Source organism: Austrofundulus limnaeus, unplaced genomic scaffold (genome assembly GCF_001266775.1).
Source record: "Austrofundulus limnaeus strain Quisiro unplaced genomic scaffold, Austrofundulus_limnaeus-1.0 Scaffold3, whole genome shotgun sequence".
Taxonomy (NCBI): domain Eukaryota; kingdom Metazoa; phylum Chordata; class Actinopteri; order Cyprinodontiformes; family Rivulidae; genus Austrofundulus; species Austrofundulus limnaeus.
Genome location: NW_013952405.1, coordinates 2,879,048 through 2,906,285, shown reverse-complemented (window position 1 = coordinate 2,906,285; position 27,238 = coordinate 2,879,048). Strand labels below are relative to the sequence as shown.

At 39.5% G+C, this 27,238-nt stretch overlaps 3 protein-coding genes and 1 long non-coding RNA gene across 4 annotated transcripts in view; 3 read left to right on the top strand and 1 right to left on the bottom strand.

Annotated features, from left to right (window-relative positions):
- Positions 1 to 1,586: 1,586 nt before the first annotated feature.
- On the top strand, positions 1,587 to 13,758 carry LOC106523836 (transmembrane prolyl 4-hydroxylase). The gene is made up of 9 exons (XM_014017415.1): positions 1,587 to 2,501; positions 2,920 to 3,001; positions 8,220 to 8,413; positions 8,546 to 8,636; positions 9,839 to 10,001; positions 10,090 to 10,275; positions 10,443 to 10,533; positions 10,698 to 10,821; positions 12,075 to 13,758. The coding sequence occupies exons 1-9, from the start codon at positions 2,103 to 2,105 to the stop codon at positions 12,287 to 12,289; spliced, it is 1,545 nt and encodes a 514-aa protein (XP_013872869.1). The 5' UTR covers positions 1,587 to 2,102; the 3' UTR covers positions 12,290 to 13,758.
- LOC106523846 (secreted frizzled-related protein 5) lies at positions 3,853 to 5,882 on the bottom strand. The gene is made up of 4 exons (XM_014017425.1): positions 5,210 to 5,882; positions 4,640 to 4,815; positions 4,478 to 4,564; positions 3,853 to 4,361 (listed from the first exon to the last, which is right to left on the bottom strand). The coding sequence occupies exons 1-4, from the start codon at positions 5,731 to 5,733 to the stop codon at positions 4,042 to 4,044; spliced, it is 1,107 nt and encodes a 368-aa protein (XP_013872879.1). The 5' UTR covers positions 5,734 to 5,882; the 3' UTR covers positions 3,853 to 4,041.
- Positions 13,759 to 15,263: 1,505 nt separating the features above from the next.
- The window catches only part of si:ch211-117c9.5 (sodium- and chloride-dependent creatine transporter 1), an 18,709-nt gene continuing 6,734 nt past the window's right edge, over positions 15,264 to 27,238 (top strand). Inside the window, exons 1-7 of the mRNA XM_014017395.1 lie at positions 15,264 to 15,863; positions 16,987 to 17,289; positions 23,774 to 23,905; positions 23,990 to 24,326; positions 24,672 to 24,804; positions 25,838 to 25,972; positions 26,112 to 26,215. Coding sequence (XP_013872849.1) covers positions 15,833 to 15,863; positions 16,987 to 17,289; positions 23,774 to 23,905; positions 23,990 to 24,326; positions 24,672 to 24,804; positions 25,838 to 25,972; positions 26,112 to 26,215 — 1,175 coding nt within the window. The 5' untranslated portion in view covers positions 15,264 to 15,832. The remainder of the gene's footprint in view (positions 15,864 to 16,986; positions 17,290 to 23,773; positions 23,906 to 23,989; positions 24,327 to 24,671; positions 24,805 to 25,837; positions 25,973 to 26,111; positions 26,216 to 27,238) is intronic.
- Positions 19,880 to 21,836, top strand: LOC106523833 (uncharacterized). The gene is made up of 2 exons (XR_001310932.1): positions 19,880 to 21,185; positions 21,354 to 21,836. It is a non-coding gene; the product is annotated as an uncharacterized LOC106523833 (long non-coding RNA).

Genomic DNA, 27,238 nt, shown 5'->3' with positions numbered 1-27,238 from the left:
CCTTTACCTCGAGAGAGGTCAAATAAAAGAATTAAAATTAAAGGGAGAAAAAAATATATCCAAGAGGCACAGCGATCAGATCACAATATTTAAACTCCATTCTAAGCACACAATTCATGGGAATATCGTATGGGAAAATATGCAAACTAGAAATGCCATAATAATTTTCTACTGGAAATATGAAAGTTACACAAATCAAAACTCATATTATCCAACAGTTGTATTTGGTGTGACAAATCTGGCTATATTTAAAAAATAAATTAAAAAAGCTAATCGTTTTCTAAATCAGACATTTTTTATGTTTTTTTATCCATAGGTAAACATTGTTACACGTATGTTAAAAAAGAAAAAAAATCAATTAGTTGTCTCTTAAGAAACATATTTTTACACCTAGTAAAAATTTTTACTAGGTGTAAACTGTGGATACGAGATGCTAAGATTTTAACACGATTCACAAAAAAGCTAAGTAAAATAAGAAAACGACTTATTATAGGGATAGGTAGCAAAAATAATAATAATAGAGAGGAAAAAACAGCATGGGATCATGACGCAGCACAGTTGGAGAAACAGCTGATCTCCGTCCTTTGTCGCCACCGTGTGGTGGATTTGAGGAACTGAAGGGTGATTTCACTTAGAGGCCAAAATGTAGGCTACTTTTGTTGTTTAATGACACAAAAACAGAAAGGCAAATGACAGTAAATTAAATAAAATAATTACAAAATAGTAATGAATTCAATTTTTTTAAAATGTGAAACAAGTTTCATAATAAGACAAAACAATGAACAGTGATTCTTTTGTTTAGCCTCCTAAATTCTAGGGCCCCAGTTTTTTTTTTTTTTTTTTTTTTTTTGAGGGGGGGACCTATCTTTGGAAGCCCATTTCCGCCACCCTGAGATAAAAAATAAATAAAACTTGTATCTCATCATTATGACTTTGCTATCTCATAATTATGACTTTGCTATCTCATAATTATACTATCTCATAATTATGACTTAGCTATCTCATAATTATGAGATACTATCTCATAATTATGAGATAGTATCTCATAAATATGACTTAGCTACCTTAGCTAAGTCAAAATTACGAGATACAAGTTTTATTTATTTATTATCAGGGTGGCGGAAATGGGCTTCCATACCCAAGTACCTGCAGAACCCAAGATAATACAGGACCAGAAATGACGTACAATGCAGGTAACATGATATATAAACAATTAAGATTTTACTATTTTTTACAGTTTTATTTGACTTTACATATTTTCCCAACTTTCTTTTGTACAGTTCTTGTGCCTGGTAAGGAGAGCACATTGTGTATAGATTTTTAACATGTTAAACTAACTGGTCCCTGATTACTGAGTCATTATTTAAAAAGCATTGCTCCTCTGAGCATCACTTCTAGTTAAGACTAAATAAGTAACTTGAGTACGTGGAAGCACAGTAAGCAATGTGTCTTAAAACGGCTAAAATTGTGTGTGTGTGTGTGTGGGGGGGGGGGTGTGTGTGTGTGTGTGTGTCGTACTACTTGTGTGTGTGTGTGTGTGTGTGTGTGGGTGGGGGGGGGGGGGGGGGTTCCAAAATATTTACAAGAATTTCCTTGTCATTGTTTTTGTTGTTCGGATGTTGATCGGTAGAGGGCGCTAACAATTTACAGCAGCACACAAACGACAGCTTTTGAGGATGTGACGTGTTAGTTAACGGGTACAATCCTTTTCAATCTACCGGACTGTAACTCGGATAGAAGTAGTCACGAGGAGATGCAAAGACCACCCATCCGGATGGCCGCTTTGTAAGCTGGGATGAGGATGATGTGCAGCCACTACTCAGGCAGGTTGTCAGGGGCAGCATATCTGTCAGTTAGCTAACAAGAATGGAGAATGATGACGCTTGTCTTTATTAATGGAAACGACATTTGGCGTACTTTACTTACTCGACGCTGCGCTGTATTTTTAAGGCTTAATCCAAGTCGTCAACATCGCTTTCCCCCCGAACTAACTAGAGGTTAGCTGTGGGGTTTGGTTAGCTTAGGTTAGCCTGTAAATCAGCCAGCTAAACGCTTACAGAAAATAAACCTTGTCGTTCACGTTGCATTTGCGTGGTGCAAAAATGGAAGACATGATTCAGGAGGATTTGTTAGAGCAGGAGCAAGAGGAACCCATCATCAGCAAGAATTCAATGCGGCATTACAATGCACCGTTTCGGTCTACTCGGTTGCACATCCAGAGAAGCAACGTTTGCTCTCGGGCTTATTTTGTTGTGATCATGGTCTTCTTCCATGTGTATATCCTGAACGTTATCGCCCTGTTGCTGTACGTGCACTATAACAACGGCCCCGGGGATTTAGTGAGCGGCGGAGACGGGGATGCCGCTGCCCCTGTCCGTGACAGTAGAAGTCGTTTGCCCCAGCCTGCTCCTCCATCATTAGGGAAGATGCACGATGAAGACGAGGAGGAGGAGGAGGACTACAGCCTGAGTTTCAGTCTTCATCGTATGGAGGGGATACGGGTAAGAAAATTGCAAATACACACAAAGATCACAATCATGAGAAAAAGGTATCCTGATCCCAACAGGCTAGCTAAAATACAAGTCCAAACCACACTGAAAGCCAAAAAAATAACTTTAAAATGATAAAATCCATTATGACACACAAGCTTAAATATATACAGTCTGATCACAGAGCTACAAAATGATGGAAAACTACAACCCCTGGCAAAAAATTATAAAATCAACATCCTTGATATATACATTAAGAAACAGTAAATAAAGCTGTAATATAATCACTTGAAACAAGTGAAATAACAGCTTCCACAAGGAGTGATTCCATCATTTTTTTTGCCAGGACTTGTACCAGCATTACATGTGATTTATCCCTAAATATTCACAATGCCAACATATATTAACACTGTTTTCTGTTTGCCTGCAGGTTGGACATGTTCAACAAGTGTCCATTGTACCAGACAGACTACATGAGATGAAGACACTCAGCCTGAAACCTTTGCTGTTTGGTAAGGATGCTGAAATGTATGCTTAGAAGGCGCGATTAGTGAATACATGACTATAATTAATGGATTATATTTGGATCTGAAAGTTATGTGCATGTTTTATTGTAATGACTGATCTATGTGAGCTGTACTCAGCACAAAAATAAACCTGATTAATTGTTTCACATAAGCAACTACACCACTGTTCTATAGAAAAWGCTCAGGTTGAAGTATGATGCAGTCTTAATGGAAGGTAGATATTTTAGATGGATGAATGCAGTCCAGCTACATGTAATGTCTGCAAAGTTCACATTTCACAAGGTGGTGGAGGAAGTATTGTTCATTAAAACAAGCAGTGTTTTTAATGATATTCAGAAGTAGTTAAAGATCGTCAAAGCAACATAAACTGCAAGATCCTTTTTAAAGAAAATACTAAATTTCACTGAATGAGATTTAAAAATATATATTATAGAGAGGGTAAATAAACTTATCACTGTGGTTAATATTTTTTTTCTTGAATGTTTTTGAGCCAATGTGTGCCCAACCTTCTTTACCTTAAATTCTCATCTTTATAACAAGATGACCAGCTTTCAACCTYGTATGAGAAAATCCTGCTGTTAGCCTTTAAATTTGATCTAAAAGTGAACGTTGGATATGTTATTCATATGTTATTAATTTCAAACTAGGTTATAATAAGTGGATTTCTTGATAGMCAGTTAGAAACATATTTTGCTTGTTACTTTTTGTCCAAAAAGACAAACCATTGYTGCAAGCAAACATGTAAGCAGCAATACTTAGTCAAGGTATAAAATTACAGTACTGTATGTACATTGAATATTTTTTTGTTACTTTTAACTTTACGTCTACGTGTTGATTTGTGGATAATTTATGTGCTTTTTGTAACTGTAATATTTTCTTCATAATTAGCTTTTTTCAAAAACCATTAAAACAAAAAGAACCAGTATTATATACATTTRTAGGTTTATGGCAAAGCTTCTAAACTCTACTTTCCTAACCACAATTTGTTATTTTAGTCAATTCTAACTCAGTCAAGACAGACAACATTAGATCCTGCATCTGTGAGTTTTCCACTTGCGCGCAGCCACCATTAGGTTCTTGTCTTGTCTTTGCCAAACGTAAGCCTTGTTGACCACCAGGTGCTCCCCGTTCACCGTGCCCGTCACCAGGAAAGTGCCGCCTCGCGGGTGCTGTCGGGTCATGTTCTGAACGCAGGTCGCGTCCCTCTCCAGCCACAGCTCRATACGGGAACGAATCTGCCCTCCGAACAGGGGTCCGTGCTTCAGGACGTCCAGCTTAGCAGCTAGCGAGAACTGAGAAAGACTCACGGGACTGTACTTGAGCCTCATCAGACGCAGTTTTATCACTGCAAAGACGGCAGATGAGGAAAAGTTTTCAGGAAGTTGTGCTCTTTGAGCGGCAGGCTTTAGTTCGTTCTAAACAAAAAACGGTGTAGTGTGGAGGAAATCTAATCGTACTCACCAAAATCACTCCCGCAAAAGGTCTCCAGTGTGTCCTTTGACGAAGAGCCCTCCTCCAGCTCACAATCTCGACAGCTCGCCTGAGGCACTGAAGGAGTTACACCCCTAATTGACTGATTTGGTTTAATGAAGTCGGCCTAATTATGTGCCTGCACATTCTCACCTCCGCGTACGCYTGTGTGGGCAGTGGTGTTGGTGACAGAGGAGATGCACACGAGATGATCTGCTGGGTACCGGTCACATCGGAGGATTTCAGGCCAGGGGTAGCCGTAGCAGCTCATGATTGGCGCGCAGGTGTCCCGCACCGATTCACACAAACTTCTGCAGGGTGAAATAAACCTGTCAAACAAACAAAACAAACAAACAGAAAAATATACGAGCAGCATTGTTGAGATTAAAGTACATAATAAGTGCAGAGTGGTGGGGGAAAAATGTCATGTGATTGAAAACATTTAATATCTGGTTGTTTTTTTCCCTCCRACTAAATGGTTCTAATGTGACAAAAAGGAAAATGGCAAACCTCTTCAAYGAAACTAGCACAAACTTGCATAAGTGTCAAAAGGCACTCTTTTGATGACCCCACCCCGTTTATCATTGTAAATAGCARTTTGAAATTTTGCTTTGCATTGCTAAAACAAAACCTTTCTTCTGTCATTATTGGGTCATGAAAGCCAGAGTTCTTACAAAAAAAAACCAACCTAAGTCAGTAAATTTGAAAGGTTAGACTTCGTACCGGTCGAGGCAGATGGGAGCAAACAGAGAGCAGAGGAATATGCGAGCGTCTGGATGACACTCTCTGGCGAGCAGTGGCAGCCAGCTGGCACTTTGTTGCACAGCTTCGGCCGGAGAATCGTGGCCCAGCAGGTTCGGCATCCTCATGGTGTCGTAGCCTATGTTTTGGCACAAGGCCATGCCCGACGGGATGGGCACACAGCGAGACGAGACGCGAGGCTCCCACAGTCGACCGTCGCTGAATGAAAATGTGGACCTGAAGACGGACGCGGCAGCCCTCCACGCTTCCCCGTCGTCTCCTGCTGGAACTCCTGGTTTAAACGCGCGGGGATCTCCAACTTCGGTTTCTTTTCGGCTGTCGGCGCTTGCCTCGTCTCCACCGTTGTTCTTAAGTCCAGATCGAACCCTTCCCTCTGTCCTTACGTGCCCCTCCAGCCACGTCCTGCTTCTACCAGGCCTGGCTAATGTGCTGCTAGGCCCAACAAGCAGAAGGAGAAGCAGTAGGGTAACTGAACAGGAGGACATTTTGATTATAAAATACTAAAACTGATTTGTCCTGAAACAGAGTTTGGGTGTTAGAAGGTAACCCTAAGTGATGATGAGCTGTGTGAAACTGGAGGAGAGGATGGTAGAATAGGTGTTTTTATAGTGGGCGGTAAACAGACTTTCATAGAGAGGAGGTGTGGAGGGCAGGGAGAAGGGGTGGGGTACTAGAAGGGATGCTCGTTCACTTTGACTGCATATGAGATACTAAAAGTTTGTAGAAGTAATACCATTAAATAGATTTTTATTGGTAGCTTGAATTTATGAAGGTAGATCTCATGTAATAAACCGTCTACTCCCTTTCAATTCCATTTTTTAATTACCTACTTATAATTCTGCGCTGCCCTCCTTGTTTTGTTTTTGACATTTTTATTGTACACTGAAAAAGAGATTTCTGATTAGTGTGTTTTTAATAACTTTCAACCAAGTGACTGAACATACTTGTTATAGTAAAAAGACCATTATCTGCTCACAGACTGGGGTCATTGTTGACCAATAAACCCTCAAGAGAAGTTGGCAAAAAGTGAACTCTGCACGGGCATTTGATAGTGTGAGAACATGTGCAGAGGGCACGGAACAAAAAAAAGTGTTGTCCTGCTGTGTAGCCCTGGCCTGATTCCTGTTTTTGACAAGCAGGTCACTTCCTTTCCGGGGGAGAAAGACCAGTGGTGTTGGGAGGGAGAAGAGGAAGTCTCAGACCCACTTCATTCATATCAGTTATCCAGATTAATGAGGCTTGACTGGACAATGGGGATTAACCGAGGGTACAGTGTAAAAGACACGGGTGACAAACAATGCCTCTACTGTACGAGTAGCTGACCTGCCGGAAGTCTTTTATTTATTGGGGGGTGGGTGGGTGGGGTGAACTTTAGCAGCAATCTGCTAAATGATGGAGCAGTTTATATACTGTGTATATGTATGTGTGTGTGTGTGTGCGTGCGTGCGTGCGTGCGTGCGTGCGTGCGTGTGTGTTTCTTATTATAATCTAAAAAAATAAAACCTCCTTTGCCAAAAAGTGGGGACATTGTTTAAATTGTGATGGGACTTGCGACCTGTTCAGGGTGTACCACGCCCCTCACACTGTGACTGCTGGATATGGGCACCAGTAACCCCCGTGACCCTGAAAGGAAGAAACATGGATGGATGGATGGATGGATGGATGGATGGATGGATGGATGGATGGATGGATGGATGGATGGATGGATGCAATACTTTGCAAATTTTATAAACACACATCTTGTTTGCAATGATACTTGTTTTAGACTATATTGTTTTTTTGTTTGTTTTTTGAGAAAAATTGAGTAATTTTCAATTATGATTTTTTGATTTGTAGTTTCAGAATTTTATAAGTGCTCTAATTAAAAACAAAAAGTGCATGACTTAGTTTTTACTCGGGGTGCTTTGGTTCAGTATGACCTTTAAATTTTAGTTTCTGCTAATTARAATGAGCATTGTCAATTCTAAATGTTTTAATTCTTTGTGGTAATTGGTTTTAGTTTCTGGTTCCCTGAAGCCTGCAGTCTAGTGTTGTTGCTTATTAAAACTACCTTTGGGAAGGCAGTACCACAGGGGACTTAATGTCTGAAAACAGAAGGGAATAGTTGTTTCTCGTTAGGATACACAGTTCCAACACTGTCTTTTAGGAGTTCCTGTTCTTTTAGACCTTATTTTTATTTRTGTTATTTAATAGAGTTGGGCAAAATCCTATGGTGTGCAATTGAWCATCATAAATACTGTCAGTAATTAATATTTGCTGCTTTGCTATTACTATTATWATGGCAACTAATGGMTGACAATTGTACTTGCATGTAACTGMCGTGGCCTTTCTGTCTTTCCTCCTACTTTGGTTGATGTTGGTGTTTCAGGTGATTAAACAAGTTCATAGGGTTAGAGTTAGCATTAGTTGCTCTGCAAAGCTTTCAGCCATTGGGCTCACATGAGTGCCTGATAGTGATAGTGTGTCACACACAAAGGTACATWATCATCAMGTGACACTAAWTGCAGTTGGCGACTAAATGCCACAATTAATCKTGATAAACTGTTTTGCCAATATTGCCCAAGTCAGTTTGTTCTTTTAAATAAGTTGTTTCTTAACTGAATATGTCAACAAATTGTCAATTATTCATTTTTGGTATTTTACTTTATATTATATTGTGTCTTTGTTGTTACACCTTGGTTATTTCTCACACATCAACATTTATGGTGTGAAACATGAACAAYAGATAATCTGCAAATACTGATTAAATCCACCCACGCTCCACATGATTTGCCTGGTCTATTTCCAAATTGAGCTCTTTACCCTATAATATAACCTGGATATTTATTTTCATCTTGAGCTCATTTATGTCTTTGAGGTGATTTTGTATCTCAAAGCATGAAATGAACGTTGCTGATTTTTTTTTGCACTGTTGCCAAACCTCTAATGATTTCAACGAGTTGCTTTTGCTTCTGCTTCTTGTTCCTGACAGAGATCCCCGGTTTTCTGTCAGAGGAGGAGTGTCGTGTGGTGGTGCAGCTGGCTCAGCTCAAGGGTCTGATGGACAGCCAGCCGTTAACACCCAGCCAGGGACAGGAATTGAACCAGCCACTACTTTCGCTCAGCACAGAGGAAGTCTTTAGTCTGTTGGACCTGAATCAAGATGGATTTCTGCAGAAGCAAGAGGTGACCATCGAGAAACACGGATTATTTATTTTCAAAGTAGCAGAAGGAGGAGCACAGAATTTCATTACTAATTTGATGACGTAAAATATTGTCCATTTAGTAAAACGTAAAAAGATCTTGCATTTCTTCCAGATTTTGAGTCATTCGCGTTCTCGAGACGGAACCTGGTTGAGCCCAGAAAACTTACGACAAATCCTGACCGGTCTGGAAGTCTGTCCTACAGGTCTGTGGCACATTTGGAACTGACTTTATTTGGGAAAAGGCATCATTTGAGTCATAAAACATAATCAGAGAAAAATCAAATCATTTTTTAGAATCTCTAATCAGTGATGCAGAAGAAGTTTGATGGTTTTTTGTCCGACTGAGTTGAGTGATTTCAGAATYATTTTGTCCTCGTCTGATTTCTGTGCTTGTAATTTACTTCCATATACTCTTGACACAAAAATAAATTGCTATAAAGTAAATTCCAAATTGATCGTTTGAAGAATGGATCGAGGTAGGGTTTTATGTTTTCTGCAGTGCTAAAATGTGCAACAMCAAAACATTTTTATTGAAAATGCTAGTAAAGGTGATTAGCTAATGGTTTTAATGACGCAAAAAGTAACTGCGACTCGGCGATATCTTTTGAGCTCTTTCTGCCTGTACATGTCCATTTCAAATTAATWCTAAACCTTGCAGAATTTTATTCATTTGCACTGATCAGTGTTTCCCAACCCTGGTCCTCAAGGCACACTACCCTGCATGTTTTAGAAGTTTCCGTGYTTTAACACACCTGATTCAGATGATTGCAGTTCTACCGTTAATCAGTTATCAATTGAAATCAGCTGTGTTGAAGCAGGGAAACATCTAAAATACGCAGGACAGGACCAGGGTTGAAAAAGGAATCCTGCCTGTGTCATGGTTAAAAGCTCTGTGGAACAAGGCACAGAGATACAGACACATAAACGATGCTGGAAAATCTTTACAGTTTGCCTTGAAAAGGCTTGAAAAGTTCTTGAATTTTACTGCGGTAGAAGTGTRCAAACCCTGCTGACATGTATGTTAATGTTTACTACCTGTGTTACTGCTGCGACTGTGTGTCTGCTTACAGTAACAATAAACGGTCACTCCTACAGTAAATTGCGTGTGAGTGTTTGAGAGGTAAGGCAGGAAGTGTGGTGGCACAACTTTGACCTAATACCATTGTGCCTGGCGTTCTGCACGTCCGGATGGGCTGTGTCCTATCTCATTAAGACCTTTTTGTTCACCCACTTGTTTTCTTTAATTTCACCTCCCCACCCCCACCCCCTCTTTGGTTAACCCACCCCCGTCCCCCAGTCACTCCTAATGTGGCACAAACTCAAGACTGCATTCCACTAAACTGGAGTCACAGCACTGCATGACTGAAATAATAACCGTTGTTCTGTTTTTCTGTGCTCCCGGCAGGGATGCTGACCCTGGGGGACTTCAGGCGGGTGTACGATGTGTCTCGGCGTCCACCACAGCAGCGAAGCGGGAAGCTGCATAGTCACTTCAAACAGAGAAACCATCATACGTGGCTGTATCAAGGACCAGGATCTCACCATGTGCTGCAAACACTCAGGAAAAGGTCGCTACTTATCCGCCCTGCGTTTCTGTTCTGCATAGAAACTCAAACCAAAAAAATGGAACTCCCTGTTCTCACGTCTGGTGTTTAGGGTCATCGGTCTGACACGTTCGCCCTCCTCGTTGGTCGAGCTGAGCGAGCCGCTGCAGGTGAATCGTTAYGAGCACGGAGATTTCAGCAGCGCTCACCATGACAGCAGCTCCTYCCACCCAGAGACCACCTGCGCACACACACGACTGGCAGGAAACACATCAGCTCTCACAGAGGTCTCTTGCAGGTGTGTGAGTAGTAGTAGTTAGTTTGTTTTTATTCTTTGATAGTCATTTTTAAAATAGGTGTCAGACAAACATTTTGAGTTTCCTTCTTTTAAATCTAAAGATATCCCAAAAAAAAAAAAAACCTGTAAGTAAGTTCACCAAAATCCTGGATCTGGTTTTATTGCAGGTATCTGACCGTCTCGTTGTACCTCAGCTCTGCAGAGGATGGTGGTGAAACTACCTTCCCTGTAGCGGATAATCGTACCTACGATGAGCARGTGAGACTTTTGTCATAATGCACTGTTTTAAAACAACACACTCTCTTGTGTTTCAACCGTATTATCTTTATGTTAACTGTTGGTTTTGCGAGAAGCTGAAATAGCCACAAAATTAGATAAAATGCACAAAGTTTAACCTCAAGCAACTCGTTTTGTATTTTTAGGCTCTGATCCAGGATGGAGTGGATTTGACAGACACCCAACAGACGTGTGGCAAAGGGAATCTGAGAATAAAGCCCATCACTGGGACCGCTCTCCTCTGGTATAACCATCTCTCTGACGGCAGAGGTAAAAATTAATTTAAAAACCATGCCTTTTCTGTATCGTATACAAACTTAAGATGTAAAGTATGTTAATTTGTTTTGTGTTGCTAGCCTTTAGGTCTGAATCTAGTCAGACGCAAACATGTTTAATAGTTAAGCAGGTTCATCTTTTTAGTGTCATTGAATTTGGTATAATGATGCACAAACCGTTTAAACTCTGTGCCTAAATAAAAACAGGATCAGGTATATTTAGAATGGTAATTGTTTTGTAAACATGGTGGAGCACTAACAGGCACGAGTAAGAATTCACTTTACTTATAAAGATGGCAGGAATGAAGTGTTTAACTGAAGGTAAAACTGGAATGAACTTGCAAATGTTCTCATTTGCAGTACAAGAAACATCCCTGCCAACATTGAAAGAGCTTCATGTTCAGGGCTTTAGATGGAAAACGGGTTTAGAAAACATCCTCGTGCTACCGAAATTGCTGTGAACTTGTAACTGTTCTTTTAGTTCTGAAGGCTCTTAAAATGTTGTTTTTAAAAGAACAGTTGAAATGATGAGCATGGTCAAATGCTAGTGGTTTTAAATATTATTTAAAATGATGCAGAAGAATTGCATRTGTGTCTCTTTGTGACACCTGGGCTCAAAACCTTTCAGGCTCTTTTAAGAAATTTGATGTTTAAATTTATTGGTCGGGTCAATGCATGCTGTAATTCAATTATGAGCTTGACTAACATAAGACTCAGTGTTACACGTTACCAGTCCCAGTTGTGGAGGTACTGGTACAGCTGTCTTCTATCGTTTTTTTGTTTTAGTTTTAGTTTTTCGTTTGTTTTTGGATTTTATTGTTGATCTGCTTCTCTTGTCTTTGTTTTGTGGACCTTGAGTCTGTAATAAAGGTTTGACAAATGAAGAGTTTAATAAGGCTGTATTTTATGCAGCATATATTTTAATAACATTTTGTATTTATCAACTAAATAAATCTTGTTAAAAACATGACCTGGTATGTAGAGAAATAAAGTAAGTTAAAAACAAATCTGGAAGATTTTACGCAAAAAAAATGCTAATTGGCAAAATTTGCTCTCGTGTTTAAAGCCTGTAGTTGACTAAAAATTTAATTGAAACATTTTAGTTTTTCACATTTTGGAACTTTTTTTTTAAACTTTCGAACATCTTGCATTTTTCCCTGCAGTGGTTACAGCTCTATGCTAACACCTCACGTCTAAATGTAGTTTGTCTTCATGTTTGTAGTTTTTCTCCTCTCCTGGCTTGTGCAGGTTGGATGGGCGAGTTAGACGAGTATTCCCTGCATGGCGAATGTCCAGTCAGGCGAGGAGTGAAGTGGGTGGCCAACAGYTGGGTTAATGTGGACCCGGATCACCAGCAGCAGGCTCGCTACCAGAGACTAGTAGCTCAAAGGCATCAAACAAAGTCTGGCATGGAGGACCAGTACTATCCTCTTTCACACAGTGACCTCCATCTGGATCTATAGTTATATTCTTGTACAGGTATAACTTTACAAATCAGCTTTTTTTAAACCAAGTCTTTTTCTCCAGTGAAATCCAGCTGATATGTATACAATGTCAAAAAGGATGCAGAACTGTGAAGTCGACTCACACTTGTTTCTTTTGATTTTGCTTCCAAAGAGCCAAACTTTCTTGTGATCTTTCTAAAGGTCGTTCAAAAATATCTTACAAAGAATTTTATCCTTGGAAATTGGTTGATTTGTACTCATGTTCAGCCCCGTACTCATGCCAACCTGATTTTAAAATTCCCCTTTATTAAATTAGCTATTAGCATCTAGTGACAATGATAAAACTAGTTCCTTCCTGTCATCAACATAAAGCGCAAAAAATAGCAACATAACAAGAAAAAAAAAGGAATTTTGGCTCAAGGAAGGTGATTCCCAAAGGGATGTGAACCAAAAACGACACAACAAGAAAAAAATCTCTCACCTGTTGACAATTTTAGTTTACTCAGTTGTAAGGGACAACACACACCACATAYAGATATGTTTGCAGCTAATAGCTTTTTATTGTGCTACAATACACTGCTTTTTTAAACTTATAAAACTACACCGTAAGCAATAAGGTAAAATTTAATTTTTTTTTGTAAGTTAGTTTAAAAACCTTTGCTCATCTTGCCTGAAAAATTACAAAGGAGTCCTCTTTGGAAGCAAAATCTAAAGGAATTTAGCGTGGGTTAACAGTTTTGCTTATTACTGTGGTTGAAGTGAGAATTGCACAAAATTACTTATATCCTACTAAAAAATGTTGTTTTTTTATGGTGCGTTGATACATATATGAGTTCAACTTTATATTATTTATTGTAATTATTTTATTTATTTATTCAACTCCATGAAACTGCACTTTAAAAATTGTTTAAAAAAACAACAAATAAGAACACAATGAGAGCTATGAAAGCTGCCGTTATAACTCAAAGAAGCCTGCTTACCTACTTTTTGTTTGACTTTAGGCATCTCTTTTTGCAGGTCATCAGGTTTATTTATTCTATTTAAATTTTTCTTATTATTATATGGCATGAAAGCCCTTTGTTAAAAGCCATGTCATAATATTTGTGTGTGAATGTGTTTCCAAGTGACAAGTGAGAGACATTTCTGTGTTGGCTCTGTCTTTATTTGTGATTGCACAGTTATAAAGTGTTATTTAATAAGAACTAACCAAAAAAAGGGTCAGAACTATCTTGGACTAGGCAACAATAAATACAAAGCCATTCCTTCAGGTGAGATTTTAAAGGTTTGTCAATTTTTCATTTTTTGACAACTTGAACTTATTTATTATGAGACTGTTTATTTGAGACTTATTTATCACCATGGTTTGATCATTTATAGTGTATTTATAAATGCTTGGTATTGCACTCAATCTGTAACTGTGTTTCTGTATTTGTTGTGTGAGACAAGGAATGTATTTCATTAAAGCTTTGTTTAATTAGTGGTGCGCATTGAGTTGTAGTGTGTAATTGTTATTTTCTGTTGTTGCAGTCTTTGGCCACTAGATGTCGCCCAACACTGAGTACAGTGCCACAATTTTTTAGCAGGGGACTTTAAAAGTTTAAAAAGCCAGTTTAAAAAAAATTTCAAATTAGAATTTATTATTACAGCTAATGTTTAGAATATTGTTTTAAAAGCTTATGTTTCGTATTTCTGTGAAAAGCTCCACCACCAAAACACTAAGAAATCCGTTTCAAATCCCTTATAATCACAGTCATACCAGTGAAAATGTTATGTAAGTCATATGTTAAATTATTCATAACTTGATTTCTAATTGTACCTCTTTATGTGATACCTTTTATAATATAGAATAATAATCAACAAAAATCTGGTAAATTATTACCATAAACTAAACTTTATTTTGATACTTTACAGCTGCTGTAATCTTGGTTTAGTAATACTATAAAACTAAACCTCAATTGAATCCTATGATTTTGTTGAGTACATAAAAACTAAATATTTGGGGAGCATGTTTTGTTAAGATTAACAAATATGCAGCAATCTATATTACTTTCTTCTATCATGCAGTTTTAATATTTAAGTCTCAGCAAATATTGTGTCAATAGTTTAAAATACAGAATACAGTTATGTAGATGAAGATTGGTTTTCTCTCAAATGAATCGTTTAAAGCTCTTTCAGATTTATTTGTCGATTTACATAAATCTGAAAAGATGGAAAACATTGAATCAGCCAGTTCTTGGTTGGTATGAGTCATAAGCAATACGTAACAATGAACACCATCACATCTCGCGAGATCTTGCATGAGACTGTAAATAACGTCATATTAAAATGCGTGACCAAAATGGGTATGACTCTTTCATTTGTCTGCAGAAGATGATGTTTAGTTTCAAACTCTAGCATGGATGGCGGTGGTCGATATGCATTYCTTTTATTAGATAGTCACAGAAAACATTAAACGTAATCCTGCAGAACAACATTGTGATATTTTTTTCCTGCAACATGAATCTTTTAAGGGTCTTTCAGATTTATTGTGTTATTTTACATGAATCTGCATACAAATTGGTTCAAATTACWATCAAAGCGATACTAATCTAATAATGTGCCAACATCAGAGTTAATAGGATCACGCATTTTTAAGAGCCTGCGTTGTACTGCCAAATGGAGAAGGTGATTTTCCACTCAGAAGACTGAAAMTACTGTGATTTTCCTACGCTGACACAGTCACAGGGATAATTTTAACACATTTCCCGACGCCTTGAGAAATAGAACAAATAAATAGAACACATCCGAAGCCACCAGACTCTGCGGCATTTTTTTTTCCCTCTCTACGATTTCAGGTCAAAGACGTAATAAAGCCATCGTTGTGACTTCTCCCTTTGATGGGTGCTGATGATGCTCTGCGCGCCGCACCGGCCGCTCCCAGCCAATCAGAGCGGCCCGCAGCCGGAGTGGGGGCGGGGCCGGGCGGAGGGAGAGAAAGTCCGTCACTGCTGACTGACCGTGGAGCCGAGCAGCCTCAGATAGCGTTCTGCGGCCGTCGAAGCCAGAGGTGTCTCCTTGAAACGGAACATATGGACTTCTGACCCAGCTTTTGAATCGAACGAAAAATAAAGCCCGACAACAATTCTTTCCTCTGAGGCGTAGTATTATTTTCATTTAARGGTTATCCATGAGATTCTTCAGGCTTACCTTCAAGTGCTTCGTCGACTGCTTTTGAATCTCCTCCGGTCCACGGCTCACCCGACCGCGGCGCTTTGTGACATTTTTTTCCATCTCTTCTCGGCAGAGCTAACGGGTTCCAACCTGTGATATTCACAATAAACTGAGATTTAAAACGCATTTTTTTTCCATCCCAAGACGAAGAAATAACAAACTCAGAGAATCACAAAACCCATTGGATTGATTGTGACTACATCCCTCTCTGTCTGCCTCCCTGAGCCTGTCGGGTGTCCTTCATATAACCTGCCATTTTTTAGAACTTAATTTCTCCCCTTCCTAGATTAAAAAAAAAAGCCCAGCCAGCTTGCTCATAAATATAATAACTATTTTTTTCTGCTCAAGAAAATGTCACCTGAGGTGGAAGAGAACAGCCAAGGTGAGTTTAAGATGTACAAAACCCACTGCTTTTATTTGTTGTATTTAATTTAATTTACAGCTGAACAATAAGGACTAACAAGTGCAATGAGAGCATCCCTGTCACTCACCATCAGCCTGGGATCAAACAGCCACACACCAGCTGCTCCCTCACATCATGCATGTAGACATGTAATAATAAACACGAAACCAGGACTGACCTCAGCCTGCAGTCATTCAGGAGCAAATGATGCCTGACAAGTTAGAGTGCTTAGATGGCCATTTAAATCTAAACAAAACCTTATGCAAATACCCTCAAGTCATCATCACCATTCAAGTTGGCTGTCTGTCCTTTAGAATTAAGCATGAACACATGTATTTATGTTTGACTTGTACTCCTCTCATAACGGTGCCATAGCAATTAATTCTCAACCTCGCTTTTCACATTTGTGGCAAAGCATCCAATAATTATTTGCTCAGCCATTCGCCACACAAATGACCTGAACCCACAGGCCATGTCTTGTTAAGTTGCCTCATAGATGCTTACATCATTCGCCCATTGCTATTCACACACACCCCCTCAAACTGCTCCGATCTGGATTCATCTGCCTTCGCTTTGCATCCRTCACAGAGCGTCTGACTGTCAGGGCTATTGTGGAACGTCACTCAGGAAGTGATCTGACCTCACGCTTAATTATGTGTCTATATAGATTGGTCTTGTAGGTGATTCTTATTTTAATTCTTTTTTGTAATAAAGTAGAGCCAGAAATAAAATACTTTCTGAGTAACACGTATTTAGACATTGAGGTGAGTGTGGTGTGCTGTACTGCAGCACATGAATCACTCTGTCAGACTGAAACTGAAAGAATAAACATCAGGGGAGGGTTCAGTGGTGACACTGTGTCACAACACAATGAAGGTAGTTCAAACTGAAATGAAAATCAATCTTGTGAGATGTAGCTTAATCGTTTTGCACCATTTATTGAGGATAGTTCATGATTGGGTGTGATGGAACTGGCTTGTTTTTCGTTCAATGGTAAGAATATTGTCTTAAAGCATGTTTGTTTATATTTGCAGCAATTCTTTGGCTTTGACTCAACTCACCCTCTCTTCTCTTTCATCCGACCCCTTCTTTCTGTGTTCAGGTGAAATCAGCGTCTCCCAGTTGGAGGCAGGGACCCTGTCCGAAGAGGACAGTGGGGGGTCAGCTCGTCCCCTGGTGCCTGTGCCCGGTGCGGGCCCCGGGTGTGGTGATGGCGGAGGGGCTGGCCCACCGCAGAGCCAGGATGGGGCTCCGGTCGCGAACGCAAACGGCGTGGTCGCAGGACCGGAAGTGGAGAGAGAGACCTGGACCAGACAGATGGACTTCATCATGTCCTGCGTAGGATTTGCCGTCGGCCTGGGAAACGTGTGGCGCTTCCCGTACCTCTGCTACAAGAACGGAGGAGGTGAGCCTTCAAGACCAATAACTGTCTCTGCATTTTGTCTGCTCGCAACAGGGCACAGTTAAAATACACTTTTTTCTTGCCAAATGTATGGAAAACTGATATTCAGAGCCAACTTTCAAAAACTATGATACCAGTCATTATTGATCAAGTTTAAAGAATAAGGATAATACTCTTGAGATTTTTTTAATATATATTCACAATTCACATTAAGAACAAAGAAACATCATTAACTTTGCTCAGATGTTTCTGTATCAATAATAATATAAATCCACTCATATTCTTAACTTAACATAACCTTTGTATGAAACAAATATTCCATTTTTGTTTTTTTATTTAATGTAATTATTGCTTAAAAATGTGTTAAAAAACAATTGATTATCTGTGGATTTGCTAGAGATATAAATGCACACTTACACAATGATTGAGGAAGGTTAGTTTAAAAATACATTTTTAATGCAATGAAATGGCCACACTGCATTTATATTTTTGAAGTAAGCAAAAAGAAAACCTCAAACTGTTCAAAACCATTTGACGTAAATCACGTATGTMACAGTGTCAGAGTTTCTTCCTCCTTTATTAATTCTCAGTGAGTCAATGCTAAGCTTTGAAAACATCCTGCTGAGTTGCTCGCTATTAGCAAAGCAGTTTATATTTTACTCATATGATACAAACCTTTTAAACTGTTTTGGCATGTGTTATATATTGTCTGCCCGTACAACAAAACAAGCCATGTTAATAATAGTCAGTTGGGGAAAAAAAATCACATAGTCATTAGTTCCTTGAGTCCTTAATCACCTGGGTGGTGGATATGGAAAACACAGCGCTCAGAGCGAACATGCTTACTTYGCAGTTGCTGCCACCTGTGTTTTCCTAATAAGGACGTCCTCGTCACTGCAATGAATGAATGCAACTCCTCGTGCACTTTGTCACCAATTATTCTGCGATGTCCTTGTTTTCCTTCCATTGCGCTCCAACGTTGAGTCTCGAAATCTTTGTGTCAACAGCGGTGTTGTCTACAAATGGCCAGAGGTGTCAAGTAACTAAGTACAAGTACTTTGTTACTTAACTTAAGTAAAAATTTTGGTTATTTATACTTTAGTGGAGTAATTATTTTTTAGCCTACTTTTTACTTCAACTCCTTACATTTTAATTCAATTATCTGTACTTTCTACTGCTTGCTTTTTAAAAATTCAAAAAGTATTTCATTTTTATGTAACTTTGACTTGTTTTTATTCCATCTTTTCATTGTTCAGAAAAATAAATAAATAAATAAATAAATAGAAATCTATCCAGATACGTGGAGTCCGTGGATAGAGTGAATTTGATTGTGGTTGGATGAGAAGTGTAAATAAACACTTTTCTGACACCTTATTGGATTGAACTCACTCCATCACACCTGTTTGAGACAAATCACATCACATTCCAGCAGGACGAACTGTAGCAGATGCATGTAGCCAAGAATGAAGAGTATCGTGGCTGAAACTCGTCTTAATTCAAAATTTTCAACATTAACATTTTAATTTAACATTATACTCATTATTGACTTTGGAAGAAAATTGGGGTGGGGGTGTACACTAACCCTGTGGCGTAGCCTAAGCTTTTATCCTTAATGGCTTTTTTAAAGTGTTCATTACTTTTACTTTTTATATTTTAAGTAGTTTTAACATCAGTACTTTCTTACTTTTACTTGAGCAAAAAGCTTGAGTTGATACTTCTACTTCCAAAAAGTATTTTTAAAYCCTAGTATCTATACTTCTACTTAAATAATGAATGTGAATACTTTTGACACCTCTACAAATGGCTCAAATATCTTTACGTTAGTCAATGCACTGCTGACTGTGCAGCCTTGTGTCTTGTGCTGTTTCTTAGTTTCCGAGAGCTTGGAATTTTGAGTTTCCGAATGACTTCTCCTTTCCACGTGCTTGTCTCTACCGTCTGGTATCATTGGGAAAATCAGGCCTTGGAACATTTTCCTAAGCTACTATATAAATAAGGTTAGCTGTATTTAGCACCGACCACACCGAAATGAAAAAGAACATTCATGACTTAGACGGTTTCTAGGTGCAATAATTTACCAAAGACACACAAAAAAGTAGTGAACAGATGTTGTAGACGCAGACGTTTGACTTCTCTCTTTGTACAACTTACAGTTTAGAGCAGTGGTTCCCAAACTTTTTATCTTCTGACCCACAAAATATTCATGGCAAAAACCTGTGACCCCAAATATTACTGGTCTGAGTACACAAACTTTGTTAATAATCCTAAAACAAAGGCTACACAAATATAAATACTTATTTATACTTATTTTGTGTTTTTGTAATAATTATAGGGAAAATATTGCACCACCAATTATTTTATTACACTTTAAATTGATTTCTGAAGTGCAGTGGTTCCCAAAGCTTTCAGCTTTTGACCCACAAAATCACAGTAGCAGAGACCTGTGCCCACAACTGTTTTTTGATGGTAAACATTTGTATCAGGTCAACTAAACGTGGGCATAGTAACAATATTTATTATTCTACATTCATGCATTTTAGGCAACTAAGGCAAAAATGTAGTTAATTTAGGAAATCTTTTCAGGACCCCACCKTGATGTTTCAGGACCCCACTTTGGGTCTCGACCCCAACTTTGGGCACCACTGGTCTAGAGAGTATACTTTCAGAAGGTCAGAATGGTGAAACATAACACTGTTAGAACAGGCAACGGGCCTGCGTGGCTGTGAACACATATCTCTAAAGCTGTGCCTCCCCACGTGATTGTCTTTATTTATTACAGTCACCTGCTGCGCACCRGACGGACGCGGTGCAACGTGCCCAGCAGAGTTCCTTCTGCTGTCGTTGGCATACAAGGTCTTTGAGCTGTATTACGTCTGCATTTCTGAAATATCCAACAGTAACCCCACCTGACCGTGGYWTTTGACCTCAGTTTGTCTTTTTGCTGCMCTACCCACCTTTTCAGATTTCATAAGGGCGTTTTATTAAATCAAACTGGAATTTAACATTGCGTGTGTGTGTGTGCGTGCATGCGTTTTTGTCTGTCCCTCCCTCCTGTGTGTGTCTTGTGACTGGTAGCTTTGATACCTACCTACTGGTATCATATAACAATGGCCCGCCTCACACAGTCCACCCCCGCTTCTCTGTGAGCTCGTTCAGCAGTCATGAGGCGTGCTTAGGTGATCTCTCCCACCCCCGTCCTGATAAGAGGGCATATGGAGAAGTCACACAATAACCATTCTGTGACAGCGCCCTTTCCTTCGTCCTCTCAGCGCAGTCTCATCTGCTACAGCACCGTTGCCCTTGACTAACCCAGGGTACACGTTGTAAAAACAGGTATCAGATAAGCGATGGGGCTTGTAGTAGCACCTGCAAGTAACTGAATCAACTCTGCACTCTACTGAAAACAGAAGACAGATGTACCACTTAGTTATGTGATTAATGCTCCACAAATCATCTGTCTCACTGTATCTCATCTGCTAGTCCTAATGTGTCTCATCAGTGAATGATCAAAGAGGATTTACTCGAGGGTGTAAGAACAAGCTTCTTCATAATTTGGCCAATAAGTTAAGATTTGTCAGCATTATCCCCCTTCCTTTCCTTTCCTTCTCTGTTTGGGTCTTTCCTGACCCCCCCACCCCTCACCCCCACCCACTTACACTCACACCTCACACACGTTTCCTTTTATGGCTAATGCTGCGTTCCATGTACCTCGGAGCTGAGAAGTCGGAATGAGGTCCTTTACGAGTTGACAGCGATCCAGCTTGTCAGAAGTCGTAAAAAAGATGGGCGCCCAGAGCACCAAGTCTGTGTTGTTCCGAATGTTTCGGAGTTTAAAAGGTTATGACACAAATATGCAGACCACTTGAAGAACACATCGGAGAAGGATGAAGGTGCAGAAGGTAGAGTTGCTGTTTCTTTGTACAAAACAAATGACTTAATTCAGATCAGTTTGTAATTTTTATTAGTATTCACGTGGCACAATATTAAAGTAGATGTTAGATTTATGATGAAATGTTGCATATTATTATTTACATACTTTGTTTAATACTTGCATCTTGGTTTTCAAGGATACTAATAAGACCAAACTGCGGGAAAAGCAGCAAATCATCCTGAATACTTGAACCAGGTGAAGGAGAGCAAGCCTTCAGACGGTTGAAGTACAGGTGGAGACGTCTTCATGTTCTGCAGAACACCAGGACTGATGCTGCAGCTGCTCTCTGTATAACTTGTGCACTGGGATGTCAGAAATATGCAGGAACACCCACATGGCAGCCCAGTTGCAGGGAGATGAAATGTCAAGAACATTCACCTTTTGTCCTGGAGGCCCTGTTTCTAACCCCATTTGATGATTTGAACTTTTTTGTGGCCGTTGTAAGAAACTTCTTGGTGGAAAAAAGATTAGATTTAGATTTTTTGATTTGTGGTCAAATTGAAATGAATAATTTTTGTGGTGCTGTATTAATAAAGTAACAAACAATCATATTATGTGTTAAATAGTGTTATTTGGGAGAGTATTTGAGTTTCATTAAACAAGAGGTTTTTGCAATCTACTGTTTCGTTTTCATTGTTTCACTTATAGGTTGTGGTTGAAGAAAAAAGTCTTGATTGTTCAAACAACATTTTATTAACAAAGTAAAATTAATCACACAGTACCAAATATAAGAACACTTCAGGGTAAATATTAACATATGAATAAATTACCACATTAAAAGTTGGCAGGAATTTAAAAAATAACTTATGAACTGGTGCTTGACTTTAAAGTTGTGTAAGTGCCTGAAGCGCCGTGTAAGGGGCTCGCTGGGTCCACACTGTAAATGAGCTCGTCTGAACACCAGAAAAATCAACAGATTAACATTGAATTTTATTGACTTTATTGCTATTGTTTTAGTTACTATTATTATTGGTACTATCTTACCTGCTGTGGTTTGAAACTCTCAGGGTTCTAACAGTTGTCATTGTACTGAGCCTCAGGTGATGGGGTCCGCATCTTTCTAATCGTAAATGATGTAATTTTGACTTCTCAGTTCCGAGTTCTGAGGTAAATGGAATGCAGCAGTAGTCAGAGATAGTTCCACGTTCCAACTAGGAATTKCCACGGGCATTCCAGTTTAAGTTTATGACTAGTAAGTGGGAAATTCTCACTTTCCAGTACAACTGCCATGTTTTCCCCAGGGAATTGGTCAGGGGGGTTACGCCAAAAACAATAACAAAAAAAGACTTACGTACATGACTCTGCGTGAGTCAGTGTCAGTGACACAGAATATGATCGACATTTTCATTCATTGGGTTTGGATAATGGTAGGGGAAATGCTGAACTGGATCAGAATGGTACACCAGATCAATGCTTATGTGTATTTGTTAGCTTTTCTACCCCAGTGCTGTTCCACTTCTCTACCTGCCTCTCCTGCAGTCTAGCAATCTTTCCCTCCTTTCTTCATGGCCTCGTTCTGCTCTGCATCATAGCTGGTCACGTGACTTCATCCCATCTGTGCTCTGTGGTGGCATCACTCAGCTGTGTTGTTCACAAAACAAAGCGGTTTATTTTGTATTTAGTGAGCTGAGCTGCTCAAACAGCTGCTCCGACGAAAGAATCCAAAGGCAGAAAGGCACTGCGTGCAAACCCACAAGTTCCTCTATCAAGCCTACGTGTCTTCTGTTACCTCGAGTCTTTTGTCTCCTAGTTGTCTCCGTTCTGAAACGCCTTTGTTCGTTTCCTCTTTCCTCTCGCGGCTTTCAAGTTCAAGGCCGATACTTCACTCGGCAAATATGACCCAAACACTTGTGAAATAAGAGACAACGTGTTCATCTCCCACCTRGAGTTTCAATGCCTCTTTTGTCCCGCTGTTCCTCCTCCTCTCTCAGGATCTCACTCTGTCCTTTGTTTCCTTTCTGTCTTGATTATTTGTTTTGTTATAACTCCTAATATTTGAATAAAAAACATCTTTTATTTTCTAAAATACATGTACTTTATAAGGTAAAATCTGGTCATAATAATTGGATATCAATTTAAAACTAGTATGAAAAACTCTGGAAGATATGTCACTTAGAATTTATAAAAATTATTGGCAGGTTTATTTCTATAAATACATCGAAAGCAACACGCGTTGACCAAAGTGATTTAAAGTTCAAAACAACAGTTAAAAAGTGTAAAAACACAGAAACACGACTTAAAACCATCAGCTCTCTTTGATCACTCTGCTTAAATCAAATGCCAAGGAAATGTGATGGGTCTTAAGCATCGAGACTAAGAAGTTATTTTTTTATTTAGAATGTAGAACATCTAAGAGAAACTGGTCAGTAGGGCTTTTACTGGAGTGTAGATGTTGAAGAGATCACATGTTGGAGCAGGCTAACTTTAAAGCATATGCTCACAGAGCAGGATGTTTTCTCAGAGTTAATAAGCSTTTGTTGTCAAAAATCAATGTTTCTGCTTGCCTGTTGCTTCATATACAGTGTGCTGAATGTGTGTTTTTTTTGGGTGCTGCAGGGGTTTTCCTGATCCCTTACTTGCTGATTGTGTTCATCGGGGGCATCCCTGTCTTCTTCCTTGAGATCGCTCTGGGCCAGTTCATGAAACAAGGAGGAGTCTCAGCCTGGAACATCGCGCCTCTCTTCAAAGGTAGCTACTGAGGGCGGCGCGCCAAAAAGGATGTTTAAATCCCTGTTTGGTTCTAAAAGTTCAGCTGTGTCTTCTCTCTGTCAGGTCTGGGCCTAGCCTCGATGGTGATCGTGTTCTTCTGTAATACCTACTACATCATGATCCTGGTGTGGGGCCTCTACTTTCTCTTCCACTCTTTCACTAACCCGCTGCCCTGGGCCACCTGTGGACACCCCTGGAACACCCCCAACTGTACGCAGGACTTCCGACGTACGTGCCACAACCGGAGCGCCGCCTCGCCTGCTCTGCCGTCATCTGCCGCCCTCCCCTCCAGCCCCCTCCCCACCGTGACCCCACTGAACCTGTCGACATCTCAGCTCCTTCTTAACGGCAGCTGCGTGGAGGCTGAGGGCCTGCGCTCGCCAGTCATCGAGTTCTGGGAGTATGTGGCCTCTTTGGTTGATCGGGCTGTCTGCATTTTTTTATTACACATTTTCTCTGAAAAGAAAATCAGCACGCTCATTTGAAAATTGTGTTTTGTTGTCTTCTGAAATTTGAGTTATTGCGTTCAGTTTTCCAAGTAATGCAAACCTTCACTTTGAATATTCTGATCTTCTGATCTTGCCAGGTGCAAAACCTTCCCCTATTTTTGCATTATTCTTGTACTTGCAAGCCTCATAGACAAATTGATTTGACTTGCAGAACACAGTTCACCCACTGCATGTTGATGATGTTAGCATTCAGTGTTGTGTTTCTTTTTGTCAAACGTCTCTGTTCCTCATTCCAGACGCAAAGTGCTTCGTCTGTCCGGAGGCCTACACGAACCTGGTGTCATAAGTTACGAGATGGTGCTGTGTCTAATAGTCACCTGGGTCATTGTTTACTTCTGCATGTGGAAAGGCGTTAAATCTACTGGCAAGGTGAAGTATTTCCTAGCAGAACCGTTCATGACACATATTGTCACGTGTTTTTTTAAGTTCAGGGAGTGGAGGTTAATATTAATGTTCAAACACTTTGAAAACTAGCTGCACCCAATGGCGGGGAATAATCACAGCATTTTGCCCTTTGGCTCCAATAAGCTTAAGTTTAGATGGAGGATCAAAGTCTAGACTGAAGCTCTGTACAAGCTCACCTAGTTTCCTTCAAGTGCTGGCCCATTTATGGTGTCGCTGTAATATCATTATTGTATTTCTCATTAGATATTGTTCTGAGAAAGTAGATAACCACTTGTGACTTTTAAACTGCGCCCATTCATACACTGACATAATAAACAAATCCTTGTTTCGTAACACATAGAAGAAACTGTGTTTGCACACTTGTGTCTCCCTAGTAGCCAAAGCCCATAGAGCCGGGGGCAAAAACAATGAAAGCGATTTAGCGGGCCAGCTGTAAGCCGATTATTAACTTTCCTCCACGTACGTGTTTGCAGGCTGGACTTCTCTAACTATAAGTCACAGCAGATTAAGACAAAATGTTTTTTTTTCTACAACTACTTACTATTTTGCTCAAACACGTACTGAAAAACAAGAGTGCAGTTTCAGTATAACTTGGCAAAAAAATACTTTAAAAAAATGGTCTGCCAAAACCACCTGCTCTTGCAGGCGGTTTACAAACTGTCTGGCTTTCCATTTACAGGAGACCTTTTCATCAAAGTAGCATGACAGGCCTGATTACACATCTACTACAGGAAGGACCTAATGGCTTCTACTTATGTCTTGAGTATTTGCAAAGCAGGTAAATGCCTAATCAAAGTGATAAGAAGTGTACTTTAGCCATGCTCACCTGCGGCTGCCCTTTACAATAACTAATAGGTGCAAAATCTGTTCAGTTAGCCTCTATTGAAAATGTAATGTGCACATGTTTTTTTTATCTTTTACTTAATTTCTACAAATTGTTCCCACAATATCCAGAATTTCATTTTGAAGCTCTTAATTTTTTCCCCTTCCTCTGTAGGTTGTGTACTTTACAGCTCTGTTTCCCTATCTGGTTCTGGTGGTCCTTCTGGCTCATGGAGTCACTCTGCCTGGAGCTTTGGATGGCATCGTTTACTACCTGAAACCCGACTGGTCCAAACTTGGAGAAGCACAGGTTCAGAATTTTTGCATGAGCATTCCTTTGTGTGTCAGCGTAGCGTTTTTTTTTTAATGGGTCCTGGACAACCATAGCAAGTTTGTACAATTTTGTCTAAGAACACTAAATAAAATGTTACTTTTTATTTTATCATTAGGTATGGATTGACGCCGGCACTCAGATTTTCTTCTCCTATGCCATTGGACTCGGTGCACTTACTGCACTTGGCAGCTACAACCGCTTTCACAACAACTGCTACCAGTGAGTTTATACGCAACATGACATCGGACACCAGGTTGTTTGAAAGAGGCAAACTTCAACACAAAGTCTATATTTATTTGTGATCTCCTAATATAATAATGCAACTGTGTCCCTTTTTAGCTTAGGAATGGCTCTCAGTTGAGCTTCCAGTGTTTTCATTTGAAGGCCTGCCCTGTTCCCTTGATACCGTCATAAACATGAGCCTTAGAATGCACTATAAGATCATGCACAGGAAACATGGCCGAGGGCCCTGAAGACTTCCTGGCATGTTGCTCCCATTTGAAATATTTTCTAACTCAGATCAGTTCAAAGGGAATGTGCCTCAAGGACGGCCATAATAAGTTCTGATTCTGTATAAACATAATATTTCCAAAGAAAAAAGTAGTATGTTGAAATGAAGAGGTACAGCAAGTTTAACTGTACAGACTGAACTGTGTGTTGTTTTACTGCTGTGAGTGTTCAGCCCAAACCTGCAGGCCCTTATGAGGAGGTTATATATGTAGCTCCATAGCAGACGTAAGGACTTTGTTTTGGCTAAATCTCAACACATGCATACATATTTGGAATGCTTATAGAACAAAGGGCATGAAGATCCTGCTCTAAACACATTCTCTCCTTTTGACCTAAATTGGAAGTCACAAAATGAGTTCCCATTCTGAGGGATGGCAGCTCTGCTTCTTTCACGTGCCTTGTAATTTTTGTTGTTTGTGATGTGTGTTAAATTTAAAAGTTAGATCAGTTGCTGTTAAAACCACATATCTCAGTTTAATTTTACTTATCTTATTGTTAATTTTTTAACCAAAATGTGTTCACTTTGAATCTTCACAGAAAAGAACAACACACCATAAAATTTGACATTTATGACTTTACATGAGTAGTTCTAGGGTCAAACTATTTTTAGCATAACAAGAAAAACAATACTTCAGGTGCGCATAAAGCCACGTCTTTTAATCTTTATTTTTTCTGTTGCAATTTTGATTTCTGTTTTTTTTTTATTATTATTATTATTGTTTGAAAAAAAAA